Source organism: Populus alba, chromosome 4, assembly GCF_005239225.2.
Source record: "Populus alba chromosome 4, ASM523922v2, whole genome shotgun sequence".
Taxonomy (NCBI): Eukaryota; Viridiplantae; Streptophyta; class Magnoliopsida; order Malpighiales; family Salicaceae; genus Populus; species Populus alba.
This window is the reverse complement of record NC_133287.1, coordinates 18,509,068-18,527,721: the sequence shown is the minus strand read 5'-3', so window position 1 is coordinate 18,527,721 and position 18,654 is coordinate 18,509,068. Positions and strand designations below refer to the sequence as shown.

General features: G+C 31.9%; 2 protein-coding genes across 4 annotated transcripts; both read right to left on the bottom strand.

Moving 5' to 3' along the window:
• Positions 1–4,675: 4,675 nt before the first annotated feature.
• LOC118040442 (probable ubiquitin-conjugating enzyme E2 23) lies at positions 4,676–11,368 on the bottom strand. 3 transcript variants are annotated; one of them, XM_035047388.2, is made up of 8 exons: positions 11,008–11,368; positions 8,448–10,511; positions 7,938–8,078; positions 6,819–7,310; positions 6,456–6,525; positions 6,224–6,363; positions 5,773–6,081; positions 4,676–5,355 (listed from the first exon to the last, which is right to left on the bottom strand). In XM_035047388.2, the coding sequence occupies exons 2-8, from the start codon at positions 10,500–10,502 to the stop codon at positions 5,104–5,106; spliced, it is 3,459 nt and encodes a 1,152-aa protein (XP_034903279.1). In that variant the 5' UTR covers positions 10,503–10,511; positions 11,008–11,368; the 3' UTR covers positions 4,676–5,103. The 3 variants fall into 3 exon arrangements, with proteins under 3 accessions (XP_034903279.1, XP_034903278.1, XP_034903281.1); XM_035047387.2 differs by lacking the exon at positions 11,008–11,368 and having other exon boundaries at positions 8,448–10,998; XM_035047390.2 differs by lacking the exons at positions 4,676–5,355; positions 11,008–11,368 and having other exon boundaries at positions 5,866–6,081; positions 6,217–6,363; positions 8,448–10,999.
• A 4,494-nt stretch (positions 11,369–15,862) lies between these two features.
• Positions 15,863–17,312, bottom strand: LOC118040443 (SKP1-like protein 1A). Its single transcript, XM_035047391.2, has 2 exons — positions 16,908–17,312; positions 15,863–16,346 (listed from the first exon to the last, which is right to left on the bottom strand). Exons 1-2 carry the CDS (start codon positions 17,217–17,219, stop codon positions 16,173–16,175), a joined length of 486 nt encoding a protein of 161 aa, XP_034903282.1. The 5' UTR covers positions 17,220–17,312; the 3' UTR covers positions 15,863–16,172.
• Positions 17,313–18,654: the final 1,342 nt, after the last annotated feature.

Below are 18,654 nucleotides of genomic sequence, written 5' to 3'. Positions count from 1 at the left end.
AAATAATAATTAAAATAATAGAGATCAAATCTAATAGATAAAAAAAAATTAAAAGATGATGAAATTAAAATAATAATAATTACAATTTTATAAATTATTTTAAATAAAATAAGTAACAATCAAAATAACGAGGATCAAATTTGATAAATAAAAAATTTCAATTTAAAAAATAACAGGAGAAAAGTAAATAACAATTATAAAAATAAGGACCAAAGTTAATATAAAAATCAAATTAAATCAAAATTTAAGGGATGAATTTGAAAAAAAAAAAGATTCAAACAAAATATATAGCAATTAAAAATTTGATGATTAAATTTGATATAATCAGTAAATAATATGATATTTTTAAACTTTTCACAACTTCTAAAAAGTATTTTTTACTTAAAATAAAAAGAAAATATTTTTCTAGAAATCAAGTTAAATTTTTCTTTAATAGAAAAGTGTTTTCAATTAACCGAAAAATAATTTCAGTTAATTGATTTTTCTAAAAACAAATAAATAAAAATATAATAAAAAATAATTAAAAAAATCATTTTTCAAGAAATAAACAAACCCTTAATCAAAGGTGCCAGCAATTTTGACTCTTTGCGTAATATTAGGAGGCCTTTAAAGACAAGATACTGTTGGCTTTTACAGGAGATGATTCTCATAACCAGACAAAATGAGCAATCGTGCGACCTCGACAAAGCAAGAGAAGAAATAAATAATCAGTCATCAAAAGACAAATTGAGAGAAGGGGTCTCGATCCTTGATTTGACGTTGATGATCGGTGGTAAATGGTTTTCTATTTCCTACGCTATTATTTTGGATTTAAACGAATCTGATAAAATGTTGCATGATGTTGTCTTATTGCTGGCTGTTGTAGATAAGAAAAGACTTTTTTTTTTTTTTTTAATATTATATGTGAATTTGACTTAGGCATCTTACACGTCTTAAAAAATTTAATTTTTTTTATATATTTTAGATTCTTTTAATACATTAATCTTAAAAATAATTTTTTAATAAATAAAAAATATCATTTTGATACATTTCGGCACAAAAAATATTTTAAAAAAACAACCGCAACCATATTTCTAAAAAATACTCTTAATTATTTTAATAAAATCTAGGGTTTTCAAATTATAAAATTGATAAATAAATAGAATTTTTTATTTTTTTTAAAGTCTGAATAATAAAAAACACAATCCAAGTATTTATATATAAGCACTTAACTAAAAAATTCATAGTTAAGTAGAAAAATTAATGAAAATATAAAATTAACCTAGAAAATAACTAAAATAGAAAAAAAAAAAAAAAAAACTGGCCTAATGCTAGAGATCTAATTTTTTTTTATCTTCAATGCTGCAAGAGCCCGAACCCACTCAAGTGAACAAATCTGTTCCCCTAATTAACCAGGAAACGGGAGCCACGTCTCTCTCGGACCTCTTCCTGCCAAATGAGGTTACGAGAATGCTTTATTTGAAATAGTGTTGGAGAATAAGGATGAAAATCGTGTTTTTAAAAAAATTATTTATTTTTATTTAAAATTAATAATTTTTTATATTTTAATATTGTTTTGATGTAATGATATTAAAAATAATTTTTTAAAAATAAAAAATTATTATTTTAATATATTTTAAAATAAAAAACATTGAAAATCGCAATCATTACTACTCTATTAGATACCTATAAAATTTTGGGGTCCTTGGAGTGACTTTAAGACAGCCATTTATGATATATATATATATATATATATAAGAATAGTAGTGGTAGCTGTAATTAGGCAGCCAAATATTGAAAAATAACATTGGAATGATAATTGACCCAAGAGAACGACAATTTATGACCATCTGGTTCGTTTAGAACTAGTGATTTATGACCGCCTGATCCTTGGAGGACTTGCTTTAACCCTCTTTTTTGCGATTTGCAGAAGGAAGACTCGTGAATGACAAGCAACTCCAAATGCCTTTTGAATCTTCACCTTTCTTCTTCTTTCTCTTCCTCCCTCCCTTTCTCTATTTATTTATTTATTTTTTTTGCTGTGGTTATTATAAATTATAATGGGATGCCGATATGTAGTGGCATATTTTAAATAATATTTATGTAATTTTATTTATTAAGGGTAGAATAATACTTTTAATTTAACCTATATATATTTTATTTGTATTTAGGTTAAGATAATAAACTCATAATATATAGATTATTCAAAATTCTATCCTTTTTTGTGTTTGATCTTAATTATTTTAATATGGTATCAGAACTGGTTTAATGGAATGAAGCTTAATCCCAAACACAGCTTTGCGGATCCAACTAAAATTGGAAGTTATATATATAAACAAAGTTCTAACAATAACACTTTGGTTTAGATGCATTTCTAAACAAGGTGAATATAAATTATAAATTTGAGTGGAAAATCAAAGCATAAAAAAAGATGAAAACACTGAGAAAAAGTGTGGAAAAATAAAAAAAAATACAAACTAGAAACCCTTTCTTCACACTCTTTTTATAATGAATTTTAAAAGTTAAAAGGTTAAAGAATTAATAAAAATTAACTTTCACCATTATTAACCATCATAAATCAAGAATCAAATATATAAAAATTAAGGATTTTTTTGAGTCTCATTCACCTATAATTTATCTAATTAAAATAAATTTCCAACACCAATAATAGATTGATGGTGATGATTGAGGAAGAGAAGAAAAAGAAAAAGAATCAAACGACTGAGCTTGTTGGGTCAACTAGTAGGGCTTTGACTCTGGTTGTGGTGTGTACCAAGGCTTTGTTTCAATACAGGTATCTATAACTATTGCAGTCACTTCTCCTACTAGGTTTCTGGCTAGGAGAGGCAATGTCAATAATGGTGATGGTGTATGATTCTTGATTTGTGTTTTTTTTTGCCTTGCCTTTTTTCCCCCTCTCTATTTAGCACCTTTTGTATTGGTTAATGTTGAATGAGATTATAAAAAAAAAAATAAAAAGGCTAAAACTTTGTAAATTTTATTTAATTCATTAAAATTATCTAATATTTAGAAAAATAGAATATAAATACTAAAACTCCAACTAAAATAAATAATTAAGTTTATAGCCCAATAAATAAAATATATAACAATACTTAAATAAAACTCAATAAATAAAATCTAATTAAAAAAACTTTAACTAAAAATTCAAATAAGTTAAACTAAAAATATAAATTAAAACTCAATTTCTCGATGGTTGGAATAATGTATATGATGATTGTGTTGTGTTATGAAGTTCACCGATGCACCCAATAAATAAAATATATAACAATATTTAAATAAAACTCAATAAATAAAATCTAATTAAAAAAAATTTAACTAAAAATTCAAATAAGTTAAACTAAAAATATAAATTAAAACTTAATTTCTCGGTGGTTGGAATAATGTATATGATGATTGTGTTGTGTTATGAAGTTCACCGATGCACAATAATTTTTAAGAGTTAATAATCATATCAGTGCCAGACTGTTGGTTCTTGCTTATTCTCTTAATGATTCAACTATTTGTTTGAGTGGTCAAACAAGCGTAATGATCTTAACACAGCCTGCACTGTAGAGTTAAATCCAAGTTTGACAATTGGAGCACTGCCTTGCTGATTTTTCTGGATTTAAAATTCAAGTAGCTGTGTCTTTCTCTTACTGTTCTCAATAAATAAAGGGCATGAATCATGAATTTATACAAATTTGCAGATGGAAGGATGTTAAGAAAGTCTTTGATGGAGGATATAATAGAGTCGATCACACTCCATTCTCTCGTCTTTTATTTTCTGAGCTGAGCAGAACATGACTTTGGCAATTATGGATACGCAATAAGAACATCTCGATCCCTTCGTTTGATTTCTAATGTCTTCGAGCAAAAGGAAGGCAACGGAAACTGCCATTTCAAGCGATGACGATTGAGTTTTACCTTTGCCAGTCATAATGGATCGTCTTTCGAACTTAGATTCCTTGTGTTCATTTTATTGTCACGATTCAGGGGACAATGATGCTGTTTTTAAAGCTTGCTCAGTGCCTAGAGATTTGTGGTCTTCTGCTGGTTTTGCAGCTCATAAGGATCGTCATCAGAATCTGGATTTCCTAGACTGGTTCGAAGTCATCAGGACAAATCTTGGAGGAGAGCAGCTGTGTTTAATCGCCGGTTGTTCTGGGATCTTGGGAAGCGCGAACTGTGATGTTTTTTCAGGTGAAAACCCTATACAATGGCAGTTCAGGTCACATCAAAGCCACATGTGGATTGTCATTTAGCTTAAGGGCGTAGTAGAATGACAAATAACTTGAAATCTACACAACAAATTTTGAGTTCGAATCCGGACATATATATCTTGTAAAAATCTGAAATAACAGGGGTTTTATTTACTCAACTAGGCTTACAAAATATGTTTTCTGGGAGGTGAAGTTTCCTCAAATCAAAAAAAAAAAAAAAAAAAAAGAGATTGGCGTTTGTAATATGCACCAATTTTACTCTCGATGCTATACAGCAGCCTTTCCTTCCTTTAATTGCAACCTTAACTGAGCTTAGAGATCAAACATCTTTCTGAAGAAAAAACACCAGCCATTGAACCATCACAGAACCATTTTAATTAGCAGTAGATAAATATTTAGTTAGCGAAAAGCCTTCTTCAAAGGATACACCTCTAAGCTTGAGTAAAATCCGCACAACATTGCTTCTGTTTGCGATATAACTTAAGGATTGAAAGATAAAATTATTGCAAGCTCTGTCTTCAATTACATATAATACATCATTTCAATAAAATAGCAAATTAAACAGTCAATCCAAAATCCTGTTTTCTGGATCCCGAAGTACCAGAGAATTGTCAAAGCAAGAAGTCAGAAGCAAAGCTTCCATGACCTGATCTGTTGTGTTCCATGATCGAATAATCATGTGACTAAATGAAGAGCCTTAATTTGCTGAAGATACCCCAGGACCTAAAATTAATAAAGACACTGAATGTCTCTGACCCCAAATTCATGTTTCTGAAAACTCTACATTTACAAGTACTTGGGATTTGAAAGTAATGGCAATTGAATGAATGGGAAAACAAAAAAGAAAACACCATGACCTTGCTGGTTTGATCCAAATATTGAAAGACCAACTTGTTAGATAATTTTATGACCGTAGCAGATGCTTAAATTCAAGACAATCAGCGCCAACTTCATTCAATGCCAAGTAAAGCTTTGGCAAAATCTTCGCTAACATCAACTTGAAACCAACCGAAGTTAGATTGGAACTTTCCTTACTGCTTATAGAGCCATCTCGAGAGAGAGATCCAATTAAATTGCCTTGCATATACGCATCACAGGCCTTAAGAATGTAGTAACCACGCCTCCTGAAATGATCCTTTACCAAGCATTCAAAATCCTGATGTGTATTAACATAACAAGACATTATTGTGATTAGTGAGCATATTTTACCAAGTAATGCATGCACAACTGCAGCACAATAAATAAAAGTCATGTTCCCCTCAAAAAAACTGAACAAAATCCTGTTTGTACAGATCAAAGCCTGAAAAGATATGGACTATTGACCAAGTAAAAAGCAAATAAATAATCTAGTCTAGCAAAATGTCCCAATCCAATAAAATTATGAAAAAAAAAGGATCAAATAAAATAGTTCTTTACTCAGTTGTAATAATTGGCATATTTGTTCAAATAACATTGCCTTCATCTTTGTCAACCAAAATGATTGCCATGAACTGAAATTGAACGTTTACACAAAAACAAAGAAAATATGAATAAAGTTGGGAAGGAGTGTAATTCTTGTGAATTAATATATTACCTTGGGGGGTTTTCGCATAAGATACATCATCGTCTTGCAGTTTAGCAAGAAAGTATTCTCGTTATATGACAACGAATTTTTCTCTCCTTCAGCTGTCCCGATCTGCTTATCATACCCAGCTTCATTAAAATATGGTCTAGAATTTAGCACCAACCCTTGAAGTGAAACTAGGACTTGAAGGATGCTAGAAGACGAGTGCCAGACTTCATTTCCTCTGCCAGTCCAGGTATTTAAAAGGCTAAGGCACAACTTCCCCTCCTCGTACAAATTTGGATTTATTCGCCAACCACCAGAATGGTAGTATGCTGACTGCAACATCACATAGAACACAGAAAATAGAATCATGAACAACTTTTTCAAGGTCAAACTCAAGGCCAATTGCATCAAACAATACAAAATCAGAGCATAGCCTTCAAACCAAAGACCAATTATTAAGATTAGTACATCTTACAGGAGGGACATCAGGATACTCTGGTGGGAGGTGAAAGTCAAAAAAGAAGAGTCCATCTTGGTAAGGTGTTCCATATGCCCCAATTATTGTTGCTCTTAAGAGATCCATTCGATCCTCATAAAACCGTACGTAGATCTCATCTGTTAAAAAAAAATTATGGGAAGACCAAATGATGCTAGCTAGATATTCTAGAACATAGCATAAAATTTTACATAAACTGAACTACTCGAACCTGGCAGGTTGTTCTGGAGGATGTTCCAGTCTTGTTGAACCTTCTTAAGCCACTTCCTTCCATTTTTGATCTGCCAACTTCAATGCATGAGAAAATATTCAAAAATATCACAGCACATTTAAGACATTTAGATTTCTTGATTGTTGCCATGAGGTGATAAGAGTAAAAAAATGAGCACTTTAAAGACCTTGAGAAAAGAGGTAATCATTGCACTGTTGTCTATTACTAAGAGAATTTGAAGAATGTGAAAATCAACTGAGAGAAAGAGTTTACTTCAATGCCCGTGAAAGCCTGACTATTTATTTAAGTCTCCTATGTTCAGAAGAATGAACAATTGTAAATTGCAATAATAGCACTTCATACCAGTCTATTTGAATCAAGAAAATGATGGTCCAGAGGATCTTCAGCTGTGTCAAAATGTTTAAAGTAGTGGTGAATCCGAGCCTCAGAACATGTAATGGCATTTGACCTTTCAGTGCTTAAATTGCATGAAGTTTCTTCTGCATTTGATGATCCTGGGTCCTCCATTGACACATGTTTGTCTTTTCCATTGGTACTTTGCATACCACAGCTATTATTGACATTAGATTTTTCAGCACTGGACTCGTCACTGGAATCTTTTTCTTCAGAAATACAGCTTGTTCCCTGAGAATGCTGTTTGTTTTGACCTTGGTAGCCTGAAAAATCTGGGTCGAGATTTTTCTGACCTCGTGAAAATATTCCAGTGGCCAATCTTGCAACAAAGTCAAGTGCAGTGAGTGGAAAATTAAGTGCTGCATTCCTTCCAGAACTATAATTCTCCACACTCTCTTCCTCCTCTGAGTTCATGCCAGTTGCATCTTGCAGCCCAACTGCCTGAACAACAGATACTATCATCAGTTACTGAAATATCAATATCTTTCCAATCTAATAAGAGTATACCTTAAGGAATGTTCAATTCATGTGAGAATGGTTAATCCAATGACATTAATTATTTAGCATTTGTTTATGGGTGAACCCAATCATGCGATGCTCCTATGTCTAAGATAAAGTAACTGATACTGCCAAAGAGATTCCGAGAAAAGCAAGGTTAAAGGTTAAAACAAAATTTATGTATACAGCCTAGATTCTATACTGTACTGCTTACTCCATATCAGCGTGACGTTATATTCATAGAATCCTATATTTCAAGTGGTGAATTATGGGTTCATTACTAAGATAATGAAATCAAGAATCTACATAAGCTTCATAGTTTCTTTTCAATTTCCATGCCTCTCCTTGAAATCTAAAAAACAAAAAGTGTGAGCATATCATTAATTGATAAATGCTCACACAGTCAAACTTCACAGACCTACTTTTTATAAATATTTCCCAGCCAAGGATATATTATGAAAGCTAGGTCCCATCCTATGACCCACTCATATGTTACCCTGATTACCCATTATGATTGTAGTCACCATTGCGTTTAACAATGGCATGCTACAGTTTCAAATGGATACACACCTCTTGATTATAATCATGAGTGTCCCTCTCATCGTCATCCACTGTTTCCCAACTAGCTGCAGCTTCACTTACTTCACTCCCAGCTGAAACTGAATCATCATCGTCATCTCGACCAACCACAAAAATTGCTTGAGGTCCAACCTAATAACAAACCGAGCAACAAATTCATCAAACCAAACTATTGGGCCTATACATCATCATAATGAATATGTTAATAGCTTTGTAATTTAAATTGTGAAGATAAAAGAAACTTAAAATGACATCCAAAATCTCAAAATAAGAAACTATAGAAGTTGAGTATTTTCTCTTTCCTCTATTGTAGAGCAGAATTCAAAAATAGAAAGGATCCTTCCTACTCTTTGCACCAAAAAGTTACACGGGAAGGAGTTGCAGGAATCAAAGAAATTGAGTCATGAAGATACCAAAAAACAAGAGTTGATTGCATACCACTTTTGATAATTTAAAATGGAAACTGAGAAAAATTTATAGAAAAAAACTGCATAAGCATACCATTGAAACCATCCCATCAGCCCATGTGACTTCGAGATCACCATTCCTAAGACCAGATATATTCCCAACCCAAGAGAGATCTGAGGAGTCCATAGAAACATCATTACTCAGTGCATCCTCTCCTTTCTTATGTCCTAAGCACTTTTGTGTATTAATAATCTCACTTTGGCCGCTTTGCTGCCTTGATTCCCCAATAGTTTCCAAATCAGAGGTGTTTTGATCAGACACAGAAACCGGGGATAATCGAACGACTACATCCCCATAGGAATAATCATAATCTGGATGAGTCTCCAGCTCATACACACTTACAATTTCATCCTTGTCAAACTCACGAGGATCTTCTGCCCTGGTAACTGGCTTTAACCACTTCACACAAGCTGTTCGCTCTTTTGCATTAAGGCTTTTAACAACACCAACACGTCTAGATTCAAATGAGTTATCAACATCATCAGAGGCCTTCTCCACAACATACTGTTCAGCAACGAATTCATGATCACCAGGACTATCAATTGGAATCAATGTTGTTGAATTCAGCCCACGTTCTATAGCTCCATCCTGCCATGCTATATCGACTCTTGTCCTGGTGTTGACAATCAAAAGGGCTCTTTCAAAATCTTCCTCTTTTTTTTTACTCTTATTTTCTCTTCTGATTAAAACTTTACGTATCTTTCTGCGATGGGCAGGCACCTTTGAAACTGATGTTGAACTACCACAAGAGCTAGATTCATTACTTGCAATAATGCCTACACTTCCATCCGGTGCTGTCACTGGATCAATTGCCATCGATCCATTCGTATCATCTACTTCCTCATTTGCAACTCCTTCTGAATCACATCCATTTCCCAGTTGACTAGAATCCAATTCACATTTGGCTGGGTCATGGATTCCCAACTTCAATAAATCCTTGTCTAAAGTAACAGAAGATGATTTAGCAACAGATGATGGGAGAAGACACCAGTCACCTACTTGCCAACTTGCATGTGCAAAACAAGACAGCAGTTCTAAGTTCTTTGGATCCTGCTCTTCATCAGGGGTAGTTGAAGAATCCGGTCCATAGCCAGCAGAAGCTATCCAATAGATGAAAACTGATCCAGATGTAACTTTAGTAACAGTACCTTCCAATCTATTAGCTTCCCACAAGCCGGATAGCCACTGAGAGTTTTTAAAAACTGATGATGAGGTAGCCCTTACACGCTGGCCAGGATGGTAAGGAAAAAGTTCATCTTCCTCAAAGATACTCTTGGAAATTGGTTTTAGATGCAGTGGCTCAGCCTCCTTTACTTTGCACACAGAACCATCATCAAATAACACAGTCACATCATCTGCAACATCATCAACTCTGCCTAACCAGGGACCAAAGACCACATAATCACCAACAGAAAATTCCCTAACACGCACCAAATTTATGGATGAAACATCTTTTCTAACGGATCCATCAGGAGCTAACAAATCAACAGAGATATTAACATCCACCACAACACCCACTTGCCCTGTTGGATCTGAAGCAGATGCAACATAGTTCCCGTGTAAGAATCCTCGATCAATGACAGTTACATCATTGACATGTTGAACTGCTTTAACATCACCCATCCAAACTACTCGAACCTGATCAGTCTGAAGAGTTTCACTCTTATAATTATCGCTCCCTTCACCCCTATCGCCATTGGTATTATCATTATCATTACCATCACCATCAGCTCCCTCATTGCCAGCATCTTCATCAACATCACACTCGTCGTCGTCGTCGTCGTCGTCGTCATCATCATCATCATCATCATCATCCATAATACTTCCATCCGAATCTGACTCACCAGCAACTTCACTCACTACCCCAACCACATTGTGCATTTTATGTCTAACAATATCTTGTCCATAAATATATGGCACATTATTCAAGTTCCTAACAACCTCATCCAGTTTTTTAACGTTGTTTTCACTATCAACTTTCAACTCACAAACCAACCCATTTGCCATAGAACCACTTTGATCCAAGCTGTTTTTATCACCACCACCATCGACAAACCCGTTAACCTTGGAACTACTTTCATTCTGCATATTTTCTAGCTGAAAACACATCGAAAAAGGTTTACCACCAAAAAAAATTTCTTAAAAAAAATCAGTAACGTGGCATGTAATTCAAAACCCTCATCTTCTTTCTCAAAATAGTTTCTTAACACGACAACCAGCTCATATACAATAAAAAGTTTGCTTCTTTTTTCTTTCAAAAACTGCCCTGAAGCTCAAACCTTTATACTGTAAAATAAAAATCGGCAGGTGAGCTGCCATTCAAATGCAATAACAAAAACAATACTTTGCTACACAATCAACGCTGATTTTTTCATAACTCACAAAAATATTAAAAAAACAAAAATCCCATTTCCTAAACTAATATTTGCAATCTAATAAAAAAAAAAAACGCATTTCATTAACATAACACATGATTAAAACCAATCTTTTATTTCACATCAAAATTTCACTAAACACCAATCAATATCAAAAGAAGCTAATAATCATTAATACAATAAAAATAAAACCAAATAATTAATGCCAAAAAACTCACCGATTAAAAAAGAAAAAAAAAAGACGTAGCAGCTTCAAATTGATCGAGCTCAAATCCACACAATAGCGGCTCAACAGCTAAAATCCGTCAAAAACTACCCAATAAAAAACAAAGATTACCACGATACAATCGCAAGATTACAAAAGGTTTTATTTGATTTTTTTTAAAAAAGGAACGGTCTTCGAATAATCAGGAAGAATCGTGTGTGTGTTTTTTTCATGAATATTACATATGAATGAAGCAAAAATAGAAGTGAAAAACTGAGGAGGAGACATGGGAGCAGAATTCTGATTTCTGAAGCGGTGTTTTAAGGGTATGTTTGTAATCTTACAGTGTGGTGTTAAATTGGGCGTGTAAAAACATAGGACTGACTTAAAATGTTCTTGTCTATTATGTTGTTCGATGGATCAAGAAATAGAATTGGCCGTTGGATTTGGTGAATATAATTGCGTCAAGGATTTTATTAAAAATGGTGTGATTGAACCATTTAGATGGTGGCTAGTAATAAGAGTTTGGGACCAAAAGATTTATTCCCTTTATGGTTTCAAGTTCGAGCTCTGAAGTTGCTCATATAATGAGCCACTGGAGGCTTACATGGTCATTAACTTCAGGGCCTGAAATTAGACGAGGTATATACAAGTTAGATATCCATTATAAAAAAAAAAAAAAAAAAAAAGGAAGGTGTGATGGGTCCTTTTGGGGGTTGATAGCGGTAAAATAAGTTTGCACTTCTAGAGACTAGAAGAATGAAGAGGACTTTTATCAGTTGAAGTAGGACGGATAATTAGAAGTTTTGAAGGGACAAGAACTAGGAAAAAATAGTCGAATTCAAGGATCCTATTAAAAGAAATGGGGACTTATGGGAGGGTTCAATTGACCAATTTAGTAGAATTCAAGTATTAAGAAGCGCCCATGTGATTATTTTTTCTTGCCAGTGGCTTTGTGGGAAATTAAAAAAATATATAAAAAATCCAAAATAAATTTAAAATCTTTCAGAATTACGGTTCGACCGCATATATAAAACACCCTAGATCATAGCTACGAAGAGAAGAAGAGGGATACAAGGCAATCTTCATTCCTTCATGCTCAGGTCATTAAGCTAATGGCATAAATCAAATCCATGAGCTTATGGTTTGAAAATTATTGTTTTATAAAAAAAAATTAGATTAAGGTTGATTTGATATTTATGTATGTTTGGTTTAAACTATGGTTGAAATTGAGGTTGAACAAAAAATAGTTTAGAGCGTGTTTGGCAGTGTGGTAGTGGTTGCTTTTCAAATAACTTTTCGTGCTGAAATGTATGTTAATGATTTTTTTTTTATTTTTTAAAAATCATTTTTGATATCAGCACATCAAAACGATCCAAAAAGTACAAACCGCATCAAATTTTAGCAAAATCATTTTAATTTTGGACCGAACCCAGTCCGGCCAGAACAGTGAAGAATATCTCCACTTTTCATGTGAATAATGAAGCATGGCTACACTGTTAAGTGATTCCTCCATGCAAGATGTAACAAAATTGTGCTTTTGATAAACTTGCAGGCACAACCATAATTTATGATGGATCCTATCAATAATAAAATTATGTTTTTTATTTAATCAAATAATAATATTTATAATTGCAAGTAAACCTCACTCGCGACCCCAATTAGTCAGCTAACTTCATCACAAATTATGTTATTTTGTAACTATAGACTGTGAGCAAATTCATTGGCTTCTTGCTCCCCACATTGCTTGTTTATCTTCTGGCACTCTTTTTCTTCACCAATGCCCACTATTCTTCCCTCGCCTTCTTGTCATTCCTCGCCTAAAGTCGGTACTGGTTTTTAAATTTTAATCATATATTTCTTGTCTTCTTTGGTGGCAACCCCACATTGTTTTAAATTTTCATTAAATATTAATGAAAAAATAATAATTATATTCCTCTACGGCATTGCTCTCCTGGACCCCTTGTTATGCATGATGATTGTGTAGTTTCTTGTTTGTATATCATTCTATCTTTCAAATAAAATGTTGTTTTTTTTATTTTTATCGACTTGATTTGGCAAACATGTCTCCAAGAATTGTTCTGAAAAGTTATGTATATTTAAACCATATTTATTTGCTGGAAAGTAATTTTTTTAAAAAAAGTGAAATTCCGATAAAGTAAATTATTTTTTTATATTTGGTAAAGTAATAAAAAATAAATTGAAAAACACTTTCCAGTATTTGACTATATTATAAAAAATAAGCTGGAAAAATAACTTGTTAATGTTTTATTTTTTTCAAGTTTATTAAAATAATAAGAAACAAATCTTACAAATTAAAAGGTTAAATGGGAATGAAATTGAAAAAAATATATATAATTTCATAAATTATCTCAAATAAAATAAATAATAATTAAAATAATAGAGATTAAATCTAAAAAATAAAAAAAAAAACTGAAAGATGAAGAAATTAAAATTAATAATAATAATTAATATTTCATAAATTATTTCAAATAAAATAAGTAACAATCAAAAGAATGAGTATCAAATTTGATAGATAAAAAATTTTAATTAAAAAATAATAAGGGAAAAGAAAATACCAATTATAAAAATGAGAACCAAAGTTAATATAAAAATTAAATTCTAAGAGATGAAATTGAAAAAAAAAATATTCAATACAAAATATATATAGTAATCAAAAGTTTGAGGATCAAATTTGATATAATTAGCAAATATTATGACATTTCTAAATTCTTCACAATTTCTGAAAAGTGTTTTTCCATCCAAAATAAAAGAAAAATATTTTTCTAAAAAACCAAGCCAAATTTTCCTTTAACTGGAAAAGTATTTTCTTTTTATCGGAAAATATTTTTGATTGACCAATTTTTTATTAATAATAAATATAAAACAATTTAAAAATTAATTTTTAAAAATTATTTTTCAAAAAACAAACACAACGGAAAGGTTAGGGAACATGGCACTCTTCTTTGGGAAATAGAAAGCATGCAATAGTCAAATTTTACATTTTTTAAAAGTAGGGGTAGGTTAAGAATTTATTGGTCGAACTAGTGCATTTCTGCACGTAATCATGAATGGAAATAATCCATAAAAAAAAAAATTCGTTGTCAGTAATTTATGATCTTTCAATAATATTTTACCTCGTCATTAATAAATTTTTAAAAATTATTTTTTAAAAAAATATATTAAACAAGATAAAAAAATAATTAAAAACAAATTAAATTAATTTAAATTTAAATATTTATAAGTTTGAATATAATTAATCTATAATAAAGACAATAAAAAAGGAAGAAGGTCAATCTTCACTTAGATCGTGGTATAAATAAAAAAAAAAAACATATGTATCACTCATTTATTATCTTATTTTTAATACCAATCAATGAAGTTCTTCAACTCAGTAGTCTTTCTCAATCATCAACAAAATAGATTATTTAATTTTTAACTTATTGATCTAAAATTATCTTGAAGTTTAGAGTTCTTGAATTGTGAGTATCAAATTTGGGTATATGAATTTATAAATTAAATTTTTATTTATAAAAATAATAAGAAAGGAATAGTTAAATTCTTACTTTTAGGATGTGACAGCTATTTTTTCTTTTCAACATTCAAGAGGATCGAAGGCCGGGAAAACAACAAAGAAGAGATCGTATCTTTTTACAGCATGGCGCGCATGACCGAAAGTCAAATCTTTGCTTAATTACCAAATCTTAAATTAATAATTATTTTTAGGATTACTATCTATAATTAATAATTCTCCAAATGATTTTTCACATTCACATAATATATGTTGCTCGAAAGAATTAATTTTTTAATTTTATGTTTTACGTTACAGTGCTCAATAGATACTGGGTCACTATGCTTAATTATTATTTTTTATTTTTTTATTAGGTTGTTTTAATTATGTGTTCATAAGTTTGTTAGTTAACTCAAATTTATTTATATTTATTTAATTTTTTTTAGTTTTATTTTTTAACATTCCAAATCTAGTTACAACCTTACTGCTGTGATCTAATCTCGTATACATACAGCGATAGATAACTTTTTTCCTAATAATGACACTTTGTCATGAAGAAAAACTTGATCTCTATCTACACTTCTCATTCTACCTCAAGTTCTAAATGGACTTGACATTCCGTAAATTGATTCCTGAACAAGCAAAAAACTAAATAAAGGAGGAAAAAACTAACCCCGTAGAGAATCATAACTTGTATATATATATGATCACAATTCACAACATTCCGTTAAAAACAAAAGTTTTTCTTCACGATAAGTGTCTTTTATTAGGAAAAAGTTATCTATTATATATATATATATAAAAGATTTTATACAATTGAACAATGTTTGAAGGTACATTGGATTAGAGCCTAGAAGATCCCACGTATTATCACAATGATATGAAAAGGATTGTTTCTCTGTTTGCATCTTGAAATGGTGCGTTTCACTCATTGGAGATTTATTATATTCTCACCTAAATTTTGCCCTGAATGGACCCCTAGTGGCAAGGGATGAAAATAAATTAAGAAAAAAACCGGCTGGGCAGGCTGAGCTACAATATGCTTAAGATTGTTGTTGACTCTAATAAACAGCTTGTTTCCCTGCACTTTGTTTTCTTGCCAGCATCCATTGGAATTATTCAGTTTTCACTTGCATTCAAAAACTCTTGGTCAATAAAAAAAAATAGCTTTAGCCAGAGCTATACACACACAAGCCATAAACGAACGAAACCACATGATGAGTAAAAACCAAGTGGTTAAATCATTGAAATGACAAAGAATCAGGTCCAAATAGAGCCATCCGCATGGGCACGGAAACAAAAAATAGCAAAGAACAAAGAGTTGCTTGGATAAATCATAACTTGGCATTCGACAGAGTTGAAAGTTGAAACTGCTGTTTTATAAAATGCAAGACAATTCATAGGCATCAATTAAGCAAGGACAGATTAATTATGAATTGCATACATAAAATCTGATCATGTTGCGATAAGAAAGAGGTTCGCTGACAAACTTCAATTAAGCTCCATAGGGAGGAAGTCTGAAGCGATTCTTCAGCAGTCTGTGAAAAGAGAGAGAGACCTCAACCTTAAAACTAGACATTAACTTACTACTAGATAGAGAAATAACAGAGAGCAATTTATATAACATTCCTATCATAGTATGAACATTGTGAGGACAGCTTCAACTGTCACTCAAATGCCCACTGGTTCTCCCTGCGCACCTCCTCCTCTTCCTCTGGAGTGAAGTCATTCTTGATGTTAAATGTCTTGCGAATCTCTTCCGGAGTCTTCCCCTTGATCATGTCAGCCACAGTCTGGCAGGTCAAATCTAGCAAGCCCTTGATGTTCAGATAGTTAGCTGCCTGAAAACAACATTACATGTTAGCAATGCTAATTCACAACAGTGTATACATAACAAACAAATACACAGAAAATGATAACTAGCAACACCTTAGAAAAGGCTAATCTCATATGAGAGTATTCAAATACAGATAGCTGGCAACTGCCCACATATACCAAACTTGAGATTATTCGATTGCCATAAGCAAGCCGTCAAAGCTCAACCGCCATGAATTATACATTGAAGCAGGAAACAAACATAAAGCTTATTTCCCTCCAAATTTCACATCAAATTTGATCTAAAAGAATAAAAAAGTACCTTCTTTCTACACTTTCTAGCGCAAGAGAGTCATAAACTAATGATGGTTGAAAGCAAACAGGCAAAAAAAAAAAAAAAAAAACCGTCAAAGCATAAAACACAATCCCTAGAAACTCAATAAACATTTTCGATTTTTAAAAAATATTTTCCATAAAACCAAAAAAGGAAAAAAAAAACTTTAAACAAAATACCAGGCAGAAAACTCAAACAAGGACAAATCAATAAATATAAAAAAAAAGGTCAAAAAGGAAACTCGAACCCTTACCAGGATGAGGTCAAAGAGGGTATTTTGGTCAACCTTGACAAACTCGTTGTCCCAACTCTTCAAAGACTCATCCTTCTCAGTAACACCTGTAACATTCTTATCCTTATCAGAACCAGCTTCCACATGTTTCTTGCAGTACTCGATAACCTTGGCAAGAATCTTGCTTGTCACGTTAGGCAACGGGATCTCGTTATCGGCGCAGTCATCTTCAATCATGTGTTTGATGGTTTGTGACTCCACGGCGACCGCTTCATCGACGACGAATGTCTCGCCATCGGATGATTTGAGAGTGATCTTCTTTGATTCTGACATATTGGGAAAGAGATAAAAGCCCTAACCCTAGATTAGACTCGCGAGAGAGATCAGAAACTGAAATTGTTTTTTGATAGGGAAAAGGGGAAGGGGAAGGGTCGTTTTATAAAAGAATTTTTGGGACCTGAAACGGTGTCGGTTTTGGGAATTTGTGTGTGTTTCGGATTCGGAATTGACAAGGTATTACGTTTAGGTCCTGATTTTTAATAAGCTAAAAAAACGGGTTGGTTTTGAAGAATCCTTTGTAAACAAGGAGAAGGAGAAGGGCATTTTGGGAAAACGCTTTCAGTTTCTCCCTCCTGTTTGGTTGCGATTTGAGGAGGAAATTACGGTTTTGTGCCCAGGGATTAATAAATTTTGGTTGGTGGGTGGGTTATTTTATTGTGAGAGATAAACGGGGCAAAGAAACAAGATAAGGTTGCAATAAATTATTATTATTAAGTGATCTACAAAGTTTTTATTTATTTTGTGAGTAAGCGTATTCCAACGTAATATTAATTGAGAGATTATATGAATAGGCATTGCATATGATGATGTACTAAAGAATCTATTTTTTTTAAAATACTTATATGTTGATTAATTGATTAATTTCTTAATTTTAACAATATAATTCATTTTTTATAATCAAAGTACTTGATGGTTGGTGTCTAATAAATTAATAAATTAAGATTGCCAGTGATTGGTACCTATAAAAAGTTTTTTTTTTGAAAGATTTTGGGACTTTTTGATATTTAAGTATCTTTTGAGATAAAGAATAATGATATTTAAAAAAAAAAACTCTGAAAATAGAGATTGTGAATGTATTTTCATTAAAGGATTCATAAGATCTTTATAGCTCATGAGCCTTGTTTTTTTTATGGAAATAAGATGTTGGAGTTTCATCTTGCCCTGATATCATTATTGAAAGAAAATATCACTAACACATGCATTAATGAGGGATAAATATCTCTTATACATCATTATTAAGGAATAAGCAGTAGGGCATTTTGAAGACTTTTATAAATCTAGGGGTGTAGATAAAAAACAAACGAAATCTTGTGACCCAATATGGAGTCTAGAAATATTATCAATCTTATATCCATTTGGGCTATGCAAGATGCTGATCCCCAAGATATTGAATCTGTAGTTTGCCAAACCCACATATATATATGGGCTCAATGCGTAGCTGACCTATGGATGTTAGCTTATCACCTTGTTTATAGTCCTTTTAAACATGGATTTTTAGGTAAAATAACATATATAAAACACGTTGATCCATTAGTAGCCCACCAAGTCTTTACGTATTTAATACGTAAAGATTTTGAAAGGTTATCATCTTTTATGAAAGTTTTTTTATTGGAGAGTTGTATGTCCTATGAATGAGAGACTTTTTACCTTTCTCATGAGATTTATCTTGCAAAAAATGTTAGGATTCTTCATGGCCATGAGTCTCATC

Bases quoted from the DNA above. Each gene is read 5' to 3' on its own strand.
- LOC118040442 (XM_035047387.2), bottom strand. From the start codon at position 10,523: ATGTGTTTTCAGCTAGAAAATATGCAGAATGAAAGTAGTTCCAAGGTT. The intron at 8,079-8,447 runs GTATGCTTATGC...GTTTGTTATTAG, and splicing joins CTGATGGGATGGTTTCAATG to GTTGGACCTCAAGCAATTTT. The intron at 7,311-7,937 runs GTGTGTATCCAT...TCTGTTGTTCAG, and splicing joins CTCATGATTATAATCAAGAG to GCAGTTGGGCTGCAAGATGC.
- LOC118040443 (XM_035047391.2), bottom strand. From the start codon at position 17,219: ATGTCAGAATCAAAGAAGATCACTCTCAAATCATCCGATGGCGAGACA. The intron at 16,347-16,907 runs GTAAGGGTTCGA...TGTTGTTTTCAG, and splicing joins CCCTCTTTGACCTCATCCTG to GCAGCTAACTATCTGAACAT.